At 35.0% G+C, this 11544-nt stretch overlaps 1 protein-coding gene and 1 non-coding gene across 2 annotated transcripts; one reads left to right on the top strand and one right to left on the bottom strand.

Annotated features, from left to right (window-relative positions):
- Positions 1-2101: 2101 nt before the first annotated feature.
- LOC148567855 (small nucleolar RNA R71) lies at positions 2102-2209 on the top strand. Its single transcript, XR_015882981.1, has one exon. It is a non-coding gene; the product is annotated as a small nucleolar RNA R71 (small nucleolar RNA).
- A 7782-nt stretch (positions 2210-9991) lies between these two features.
- On the bottom strand, positions 9992-11232 carry LOC107639310 (protein BIIDXI-like). Its single transcript, XM_016342784.3, has 3 exons — positions 11038-11232; positions 10533-10652; positions 9992-10186 (listed from the first exon to the last, which is right to left on the bottom strand). Exons 1-3 carry the CDS (start codon positions 11230-11232, stop codon positions 9992-9994), a joined length of 510 nt encoding a protein of 169 aa, XP_016198270.1.
- Between the last annotated feature and the right edge of the window lie 312 nt (positions 11233-11544).

The following is an 11544-nucleotide window of genomic DNA, read 5'->3' as shown; positions in this document are numbered from 1 at the left end:
ATTGATGCTTGTTCTGGGCGTTCAGCGCCCAGATGCAGCATGTTTCTGGCGTTCAGCGCCAGCTTTCCCCAGTGTGCATTCCTGGCGTCTGAACGCCAGGATGCTGCTTGTTTTGGGGCGTTCAACGCCAGATCCATGCTCTGTTCTGGCGTTGAACGCCAGCCAGATGCTCCTTATTGGCGTTTAAACGCCAGTAAGTCCTTCCTCCAGGGTGTGATTTTTCTTCTGCTATTTTTGATTCTGTTTTTGATTTTTCTATTTATTTTGTGACTCCACATGATCATGAACCTAATAAAACATGAAAGAACAACAAAAATAAAAAATAAAATTAGATAAATAAAAATTGGGTTGCCTCCCAACAAGCTCTTCTTTAATGTCAATAGCTTGACAGTGGGCTCTCATGGAGCCTCACAGATGTTCAGAGTATTGTTGAGTCTCCCCAACACCAAACTTAGAGTTTGGATATGGGAGTTCAACAGCAAACTTAGAGTTTGGTTGTGGCCTCCCAACACCAAACTTAGAGTTTGACTGTGGGAACTCTGGTTGACTCTGTTTTGAGAGAAGCTTACTGTGCCTCTTTTCCATGTTTACAGAAGGATGTCCTTGAGTTTTAAACTCAAGGGAGTCCTCATTCAATTGAAGGACTAGTTCACCTCTGTTAACATCAATCACAGCTCTTGCTGTGGCTAGGAAGGGTCTTCCAAGGATGATGGATTCATCCTCATCCTTTCCAGTATCTAGGATTATGAAATCAGCAGGGATGTAAAGGCCTTCAACCTTTACTAATATGTCCTCTACTTGTCCATAAGCCTGTTTTCTGGAATTGTCTGCCATTTTTAATGAGATTTTAGTAGCTTATACCTCAAAGATTCCCAGTTTCTCCATTACAGAGATTGGCATGAGGTTTATTCCTGACCCAAGGTCACATAGAGCCTTCTCAAAGGTCATGGTGCCTATGGTACAAGGTATTAGGAACTTTCCAGGATCCTGTTTCTTCTGAGGCAATCTTAGTTGTTCCAATGCATTTAGTTCATTGGTGAACAGAGGAGGTTCATCTCCCCAAGTCTCTTTACCAAATAAATTGGCATTCAGCTTCATGATTGCACCTAAAAACTTGGCAACTTGCTCTTCAGTAACATCCTCATTCTCTTCAGAAGAAGAATACTCTTCAGAGCTCAGGAATGGCATAAGGAGGTTCAATGGAATCTCTATGGTCTCTAGATGAGTCTCAGATTCCTTTGGTTTCTCAGAGGGAAACTCCTTATTGATCACTGGACGTCCCAGGAGGTCTTCCTCCTTGGGATTCACGTCCTCCCCTTCCTCCTTGGATTCGGCCATGATGGTCAATTCAATGGCCTTGCACTCTCCTTTTGGATTTTCTTCTGTATTGCTTGGGAGAGCACTAGGAGGGGTTTCAGTGATCTTCTTACTCAGCTGGCCCACTTGTGCCTCCAAATTTCTAATGGAGGACCTTGTTTCATTCATAAAACTCAGAATGGCCTTAGATAGATCAGAGACTAAGTTTGCTAAATTAGAGGTATTTTGCTCAGAGTTCTCTGTCTGTTGCTGAGTGGATGATGGAAAAGGCTTGCTATTGCTAAACCTGTTTCTTCCACCATTATTAAAGCCTTATTGAGGCTTTTGTTGATCCTTCCATGAGAGATTTGGATGATTTCTCCATGAGGGGTTATAGGTGTTCCCATAGGGTTCACCCATGTAATTTACCTCTGCTATTGCAGGTTTTCTCAGGATCATAAGCCTCTTCTTCAGAAGATGCCTCTTGAGTACTGTTGGATGTAGCTTGCATTCCATTTAGACTCTGAGAAATCATATTGACTTGCTGAGTCAATATTTTATTTTGAGCCAATATGGCATTCAGAGTATCAATTTCAAGAACTCCCTTCTTCTGAGGCATCCCATTACTTACAGGATTCCTCTCAGAAGTGTACATAAACTGGTTGTTAGCAACCATGTCAATAAGTTTTTGAGCTTCTGTAGGCGTTTTCTTTAGGTGAATGGATCCACCTGCAGAAGTATCCAATGACATCTTAGCTAATTCAGACAGACCATCATAGAATATATCCAGGATGGTCCATTCTGAAAGCATACCAGAAGGACACTTTTTGGTCAGTTCCTTGTATCTCTCCCAAGCTTCATAAAGGGATTCACCTTCTTTCTGTCTGAAGGTTTAAACATCCACTCTAAGCTTACTCAGCTTTTGAGGAGGAAAGAACTTGGCTAAGAAAGCCTTGACCAGTTTATCCCAAGAGTTCAGGCTATCCTTAGGTTGAGAGTCCAACCATATTCTAGCTCTGTCTCTTACAGCAAACGGGAAAAGCATGAGCCTGTAGACTTCAGAATCTACTTCATTAGTCTTAACAGTGTGACATATCTGCAAGAATTCAGTTAAGAACTGAAAAGGATCTTCAGATGGAAGTCCATGAAACTTGCAGTTTTGTTGCATCAGAAAAACTAATTGAGGTTTCAGCTCAAAGTTGTTTGCTCCAATGGTATGGATGGAGATGCTTCTTCCATGTAAATTGGAATTAGGTGCAGTAAAGTCACCAAGCATCCTCCTTGCATTATTATTATTTTCGGTTGCCATCTCCTCTTCTTGTTCGAAAATTCCTGTAAGGTTGTCTCTGGATTGTTGTATTTTAACTTCTCTTAGTTTCCTTTTCAGAGTCCTTTCAGGTTCAGGATCTGCTTCAACAAGAATGTTCTTGTCCTTGCTCCTGCTCATATGACAAAGAAGGGAATAACAAAGAAAATATGGAATCCTCTATGTCACACTATAGAGATTCCTTTGGGTGAGTAGAAGAAAAGAAGAATAAGAATGTAGAAGAGAAGAATTCGAACTCAGAGGAGAAGAAGGGAGGAGAATCCAAACACAAGGGTGAGGATAGGAGCGGTGATTTGAGATGTAGAGAAGTGTTAGTAAATGAATAAATAAATAGAAGGAGATGGGAGAGAGGGAATTTCGAAAAATAAATTTTGAAAAAGAGTTAATGATTTTTGAAAATTAAGATAAAATTAAAATTAAAATTAAAATTTAAACAATTAATTAATTAAAAAGAATTTTTTTTGAAAAAGACAGAGATATTTTCGAAAATTAGAGAGGGTTAGTTAGTTAGGTAGTTTTGAAAGAGATAAGAAACAAACAAAAAGTCAATTAGTTAGTTGAAAAAGATTTGAAATTCAATTTTGAAAAGATAAGAAGATAAGAAGTTAGAAAAGATATTTGAAAAGGATAGGATAAAAAGATATTTTTGAAAAGATATGATTGAAATTAGTTTTGAAAAAGATTTGATTTTTAAATTCACAATTAATGACTTGATTCACAAGAAATCACAAGATATGATTCTAGAACTTAAAAGTTTGAATCTTTCTTAACAAGTAAGTAACAAACTTGAAATTTTTTAATCAAAATATTAATTGTTGATGATATTTTGGAAAATATGATATAAAATTAAGAAAAATGAAAAAGATTTGATTTTTGAAAATGATTTTGAAAAAGATAAGATTTTTAAATTAAAAATTTGATTTGACTCAAAAGAAACAACTGAATTTTAAAAATTTTTTGAAAAAGTCAATCCAAATTTTTGAAATTTATGAGAGAAAAAAAGGAAAGATATTTTTTTTTTATTTTTGAATTTTTAATGAAGAAAGAGAAAAACATGAAAAAGACTCAATGCATGAGAATTTTTAGATCAAAACAATGAATGCATGCAAGAACACTATGAATGTCAAGACGAACACCAAGAACACTTTGAAGATCAAGATGAACATCAAGACTTATTTTTGAAAATTTTTCAAGAAAAGAAAATATGCAAGACACCAAACTTAGAAATTTTTCATGTATAGACACTATGAATGTAAGAATGCATATGAAAAACAAGAAAAGATACAAAACACGAAAATATGAAGATCAAACACGAAGACTGGCCAAGAACAACTTGAAGATCATGAAGAACACTATGAATGCATGAATTTTCGAAAAATGCATAAATTTTTAGAAAAAAGGCAAATGACACCAAACTTAAAAATTGACTCAAGACTCAAACAAGAAACAAAATATTTTTTATTTTTATTATTTTATAAATTTTTTTTAAATTTTCTTTTAAATTTTTTCAAAAAACATATAGGAAAAAGAAAATAAGAAATTCAAAATTTTTAATAAGAATTCCAGGAATCTTTCAATGTTAGCCTAAAGCTCCAATCCAAGGGTTGGGCATGGCTTAATAGCCAGCCAGCTTTAGGATATAAATCAGTCATACATTAACAAATTTTATTAGCAACAACTAGCTTGCTCTTGTAATGATGACTTGGAACCCTCAGTCTAAATGAATTTAGACATGGCTTTACAGCCAGCCAGCCTTCAACATGCTTCATGAAACTCTAGAATTCATTCTTAAAAATTCTGAAATAATTTTCGAAAACAGATGAGAAATTTTTGAAAGAATTTTGAAAAATTTTTGAAAATAAAACAAAAAGAAAATTACCTAATCTGAGCAACAAGATGGACCGTCAGTTGTCCAAACTCGAACAATCCCCGGCAATGGCACCAAAAACTTGGTATGCGAAATTGTTACTCTGAGGTTGTAAAATTTGTTGTTCGTTCTCTCCCTAGCAATGGCGCCAATAACTGGTGCACAATACCATGGTCCAAACATAACTTCACAACTTCGCACAACTAACCAGCAAGTGCACTGGGTCGTCCAAGTAATAAAACCTTACGTGAGTAAGGGTCGATCCCACGGAGATTGTTGGTATGAAGCAAGCTATGGTCATCTTGTTAATCTCAGTCAGACGGATATCAAATGGTTATGGAGTTTTCGAATAATAATAATAAATAAACAGAAAATAAAGATAGAAATACTTATGTAATTTATTGGTGAGAATTTCAGATAAGCGTATAGAGATGCTTTCATTCCTCTGAATCTCTGCTTTTCCGCTGTCTTCATCCAATCAGTCTTACTCCTTTCCATAGCAAGCTTTCTGTAAGGGCATCACCGTTGTCAATGGCTACATCCCATCCTCTCTGTGAAAATGGTCCAAATGCTCTGTCACGGCATGGCTAATCATCTGGAGGTTCTCGATCATACTGGAATAGGATTTACACTACAAAAAATTTTGGTAAAAACGGCGGTTTTTTTGGTATTTACGGCGGTTCAAACCGCCATTATTACCAATAATGGCGGTTTCGTAAAGTGACGTAATTCTGGGCACCATTCTGGTTATTACGACGGTTTTCTAAAAACCGCCACAATTCCCTGGGTTAAAACAGCGGTTTTTGAATAAGTTAACATGGCGGTTCAAACCGCCGTTATTTCCAGGGTTAAAATGGCGGTTTTTTGATTGGTTAAAACGGCGGTTTGAACCGCCATTATTACCCTGACAGAGTGGCATTTTGGTTGGTTAAAATGTCAGCTCAAACCGCCGTTATTTCCAAGGTTAAAATGGCGGTTTTTGGATAGGTTAAAACGGCGGTTTGAACCGCCATTATTACTTTGACAGAGTGGCGTTTTGGTTGGTTAAAACGGCATTTTTGAACCGCCATTTTTACCCTGACAGTAGCGTTTTAGTTGGTTAAAATGGCATTTTTGAACCGCCATTTTACCCTGACAGTGACATTTTTTATCGTTGTTTTTAACAATTTTTACCGTCATTTTTATCGCGTTAAATAAATAATTTTGTGATTAAAATTTCACAATAGCAAAAAATCATAATCCATAAATGAAATATTATATAACTCAAAAACAAAATATTAATATAATATATAATATTTTATTATTGAAAATCAAAAGTAATAACTTCTATACAAAAGCTTGTCTTACTAAACTTACCAAAATACAAGCATTGCAATAAACACTAATCAGTCAAGACTAATAATGTATTTAAACCATCTAACAAGTGCTGTTTTTACTACTTAGAATATGAATATACAAGACAAGTAGCTTAGCTAAGTGATGATGAATAAGATTTGGAGGCCAAAAGTTTTCTCCTTCTGCGACAGCAAACTCGGTGGAACTTCGCGTCTTCGGATGGAATTTTAGATCTGAGAGATTGGGACTTCCTTTCTCTTTTATACTTCTTTTTTTGTAGTGGTAACAAGTCCAGCGAGGACCACCGACGCTGTTCCCTGCAACAAACCAGAGGGAATTAAATTCAGATGTGCTTACTCCTCCAACTCATGCATAGTATGCATTGTTGAAGCATCTCCAGAAACAGCAGAGAGCTTAATTAAAACACTACTTGGTGTCATTTTCAACCTACAGGATGAGTTACATTGAGTTATCAACAGTCAATAATATTCTCTCCATTTTCATTTATATGTTATTTATGTTACTTGGACCAATGTCAATTGATCAATGATGTACCAAAAAGCAACAGTGACAGCTAAAAAGAATCAGAGGGAATAAAAGATGGAAGAAACTTGCCTAATTGAGTGGTATATTGTGTTATAAGACACAGACTTGAGTTCTCGAGGATGAAGGCTAAAATCCAGAACCTGCATGCAGTAGAAAAATATCCCTTAACCAATTCCAGATTTGTCATATCAGTATATAAAACAAGCTGCTGTACTATTTGTAACCCTTAGTTAATCTCAAGTTCAATTGCTGCTAATAATAAAAACAGAGACTCAATTTAGATATGAACCGTTAATGTGTATTAAATTTAAGAAACCATTATTCCAACTTTGTGACATTGCTTCCCATGCCATACAATAATCTAATTCAACCGTGAAAAATAAGGCATTCTTAACTGAATTTGTTTTTACTTGTAGCAATGAATTTTAAATTGTTCAAATCTAAGGTGTTACTAATAATTCAATCATTTCGAAAAGCTTGTGAAATTCTTGAGTAAAGTTACTATCATTATGAGTAGTTGGCATCTCTTTCATCTAGTTAAGAAGATGTAATATTGTATGACTAAGCACATATTTTAACAAATGTAAGTGGAGTCAAACTAACAAATAAAATAAACAAATAAGACCACTACATATATCCTCCTCATGGTACGTACTTAATTGCATTGCTTCATTCACCAAAAGGACACTTGAATCTGTAACGTACAAAATCAAACACTATAAGAAATTAGTATGCCGATGAAATAAATAAGAATATAAACCAAGCAATTATTCATAAGGAGATTTTAATTTGGAATAAGTACGTAGTGGGATAATGATTTGCTCCATTAAGTTAGGAACTGCCACGTAGATAAAAGTGACTCTTAATTAGATGTTAGTATAAAACTCTTCTACATTAATTAATTGTGCAAAACAACAGTGTTAATATCTTTTGGAGATTATTTAATTCAATCAGCAAAGTACTTGTTTTAAAATGCAATTGATAGCTAAAACAAGAAAAAGATCATTACTTCATTTCAAAGAGTAAAAAAGATGATGCATCAGAATTTAGATTCTAACCAGTCATCAAATTTTAACCGAGAACAAAGAAAATGGTAAATTTAAGTGAAGTGCTTCCAAAATTAGCATCTAAATGTACCAAAATCTAATTACTGCTCCAAAAGAAAGGTGTACCTTTGAAATTGCATGCTTGATTTCTTCTTGGCCTGCAATGCTTCGGCAAGCTCAATCTCCAAAGCAAGAACCCTTTCTAATGCATTGTCAGTGACAGATATTTCCTTGAACACAGGAAATATATTTCCCCATTCTTGATTAGCCTGAGCAACAGATAAAATTCATAAGAATCTGAACAAAGAAAAATACATGTTTCACGGCAATCAATGCAAATGAGTTATTTACTTCATGGAGTTTAATTCTTTTTTTTTTCATCTTTTCCAATTGCAATAAGAAGACACAATTTAGATCACATTTACACCAGACACAACAATAAAAGTCACAACTCGAATATAAGGAAAATGCTAATGCTATCCATGTTACCTTTCGCATGATACTAGAAAATAAATTTACTATATTTAGAAGTATAGATGAATGAAGAAAGAGTAGTTACAAATAATAGTGCCTAAAATGTTACCTCCTTATTCAAGTTGTCCATGCTAGATTTCAAACTTCTAATTAAATCTGCGTGCTTTTCTTCTTTTTGTTGTGAGTAGTCTTCACTTCCGGAATTGAATATGGTTTGGCATACTGAGATAAGTACAAGACTTTAGGCAATAACAACATTAACATGTAGAGTAAAAGAAATAAAAAGATGATACAAGATAATGTACCTATGCAAGGCCTGATCATCTGAAAGTTTTCCCTTTGCTCTAAACCAAAAATTCAAACTACATAAAACATTTAAACAAGTATTAAAAAAGGCAAAGAATTGATCTACCCTTCTTTTCCCCTGCAAAGTATTACCTGGGAGGAGATTTGGTCTGATTTGTTGAAGTTGTAGGTTCACAGAACCTTATCTCTATTGGCCAAGGGGTGAATTTAGTTGTAGCAATTTTGTTCCGGTAAGTTCTGAAGCAACAAACTTAGTCATCAGAGATCCTTAGCTTTAGATACATGAATGTTCTCTAAATAGAATCTTATACATATTCTTTAACAACACATTGCACCCCCCAAAATCTTACTTTGGAAGACGAGGGTCAGTAAGGCGTCTCTCCCGCAGCTCCTCCATTGACAAAAGCTAGAAACAATTAATAATCTGAAATCAGCAACACATTTTCATTCTTAAATCTTAATTAATATAAATAACCATGTAACTTACCTTATTTGGTGGAGGCACAGATGGCATGGCTACCTCCTGGTGGTCAAATCCTAATTCTTCTTTCTGTATATTAAGAAAATAACTTATTAGCACCACTAGGTTCATCTTTTGGATATTTCTCCTTCTATCATCTCATACTTATAGTATCATTTGCTAAAAAGTTACGTTGGGTGAACAAAATAAACAGAAGAATGATGTGAAATCGTCAAACAAAAGTACCTGAGCTACTTCAATTTCCAATTCTCGCTTTTTTATCTCAACAGAAAGATGGCGCAAGATGCAAAGAAATGACAAATCTGATTTCCCAAAGAATGAATTCTGCACTTCCCTTAAAAATAGAAAAACAGGACTTGGTGATGGTGATTAATGATTTTTGTTCAATCACTGAAAATTCAAATTCCTCCTAAGAAAATCATTAATATGCCTCTTTTGTGCTTAATATATCGAAAATAGAGTTAGAATTCAGTGAAAATCATACATACAAATTGTGTTTTTAAATTAGTTATTACAATTCATAAATACAATGTTACAATGATATATCAGGATTAAATTCCATACAAAAGTTAGAAGATTCACACCTGAATGCTAGTATTTCTACAAATTCTGTATCAATCTAAACAAAAAAAAAAAAAAGATGGACCATATGAAACAGTTGTTATGAACTTATGATCAATAAAAAAAACTTGTCACATTTACTTAGATACTCAGTCTTGTCTCTTCTTTTACTTCACTAATAGCTGCTGCGAAAATCTCCTCACCCTGCAGGTACAAAACCATTTTACAATAACTTCAGTAGGTAACTTCCAGTAGCCAATAACCATGTTACAATAACCATGCTGCAAAAATCTCCTGTACTGCATACCACGTCGACAACTCTAGAAGGTAACTTCCAGTAGCCAATTCCATGAAATCTACCTTTTTTTTCCTGTACTACAAGAACCTACAACCCCAAAACCTGGAACAAACAAATAAAGAAAAAAGAAGGGGAAAAAGTTGCATTGATCAGAATGTTGGCATGAAACAAACGCATGCTTATTGAAACTCATGATTTCCAATAACACATGGTAACAATCAAAAACTAAAATATACTACTTAATCATTTCATGAACATTCAACTCCCATGATTAAAAATTTGATCTTCAAACTCTTGAGCCAAATTTTTTAATGAACAAAAATTAAAATTGGTGTCTTGTGCTCAGCAAACTAGAGTAAAAGAGTGGTATAGTCTCGTGCAATTATACAGAAGACAGGCTCAAGTAACTTGCAAAAATCATAGTTACTAAGTACTACATTAATGGTTTAATAACTTAGGTGACAGGGAACACTATAACCTGGTCAAGAACAGGGCCACAGAGAGATCCATAATCATCAATTCTGGTATGGTAAAAGGAGCTGTAGAATGTGAGTCTTGTTCTTGGTGCAACTGCTTTGAACTTGAAGCTCACTGTTCTGAAGTTTCCCTTCCCTTCAGATTTGAAGGGAACTTTGAAGGTGTCCTTCGCCTAGGAGAAGAAGAAGAAAATATATAGGAGTTGAGTTCAAACTTCAAAGTGCAGCAGACAGGGGAGAAAGGAGAGAAGACTCTATATAATAAAAATAAACGATATTTGCATCCATGGAGATTATGACTATCTATTAGTACATGAATGAAGCCCTCATAGAAAGATTGAAGGATAGAAACACTAGAGATAGAGTATAAGATAGCAATGACTAAAATTTTATTTTGAGACTTTTCAGAGACATAATGTGTAAGATACAACAAAAAGTTAAGCTATAACAATCTTCTCTCTTTCTGTCTAGCAATTCATATTTCAGAGTTAGAAGTTTGGAATAGAAATTCGTACTTACTTGTTTATATTCCTTGGTGGTGAATGCATTGCCAACTAAATAAGCACCACAAACCAATGATATCACAATGCGGAAATTGCAAAGGAACATCCTATTCTTTGGATCAGACAGGACAAAGCCCTGACAAAGATGAGTATACTAACATGAGAAATTGCTATAGTTCAATAAACTAAATATAATCTCTTAGAAAGTTAATTTTAAGAGTATTATGTCGTACTCAAATCATAACTCATCCAGAAAAGCAAAGCAATGGTATAATTTTATAGCAAATCACAAGAATATAATAATTACAAATAGTGTTTTCCTCTTTTCTTTTATGGAAATTGAACAACAAAATAGAGCACATACATGCTGAGAATAAAGAACGAGAAACATTTTGACTACTATATTGAGATTCAAATCAATTTTAATTAAATTTGTTCATCTAATCTAAGGCAAGCCTAAGACCATCGATTAGAATAAAATATTTTCAAGAGAACAAAGGCAAAGAGAGAGAAGAACCTACTCGTGAGTCTGCCGGAAGAGAAACTCGCAGCTCAATAGCTCGATTGACGAGATTGCCGGCGTAGGAGAATGCCACAGGAGGAGATCGTCGCTGGAGGAGAAGCCGCTGGAAAAGATGTCGCTGGAGGAGAAGTCGCAAGAGGAGACGTCGCCGAAGGAGACCGTCACTGGAGCAGAGGTCGCAGAAGGAGGTCATTGCTGGAGGAGACGCCGCTGGAGGAGACGTTGCCGGAGGAGACCGTCACTGGAGAGAGGAGTCGTCGGAGGAGAGATCGTGACAGAGGATATCATAGTGGCAGAGCTTCAAGATTTTTCTCACACTGGCAGCATTTCAAGTTCAACACAGTTATGATGGGTTAATTTAGGGTTGAGCATTTTATACAAATTGATAATGGCGTTTAAAACCGCGAGAAGAAAAAAAAAACGCCGTTAACTACCAATGAATTACGGCAATAATCATAAACGTCAAAATACTCAAATATTATGGCAATATTATAGAACCACCATA

Source organism: Arachis ipaensis, chromosome B4 (assembly GCF_059453495.1).
Source record: "Arachis ipaensis isolate K30076 ecotype BB chromosome B4, ASM5945349v1, whole genome shotgun sequence".
Classification (NCBI taxonomy): Eukaryota; Viridiplantae; Streptophyta; class Magnoliopsida; order Fabales; family Fabaceae; genus Arachis; species Arachis ipaensis.
The sequence above is the reverse complement of the archived record's forward strand: the minus strand, read 5'-3'. Positions and strand labels throughout refer to the sequence as shown.

Bases quoted from the DNA above. Each gene is read 5' to 3' on its own strand.
- LOC107639310 (XM_016342784.3), bottom strand. From the start codon at position 11,232: ATGACCTCCTTCTGCGACCTCTGCTCCAGTGACGGTCTCCTTCGGCGA. The intron at 10,653-11,037 runs GTAGGTTCTTCT...CATCTTTGTCAG, and splicing joins CTCTTCCGGCAGACTCACGA to GGCTTTGTCCTGTCTGATCC. The intron at 10,187-10,532 runs GTAAGTACGAAT...TTCTTCTCCTAG, and splicing joins CCACCAAGGAATATAAACAA to GCGAAGGACACCTTCAAAGT.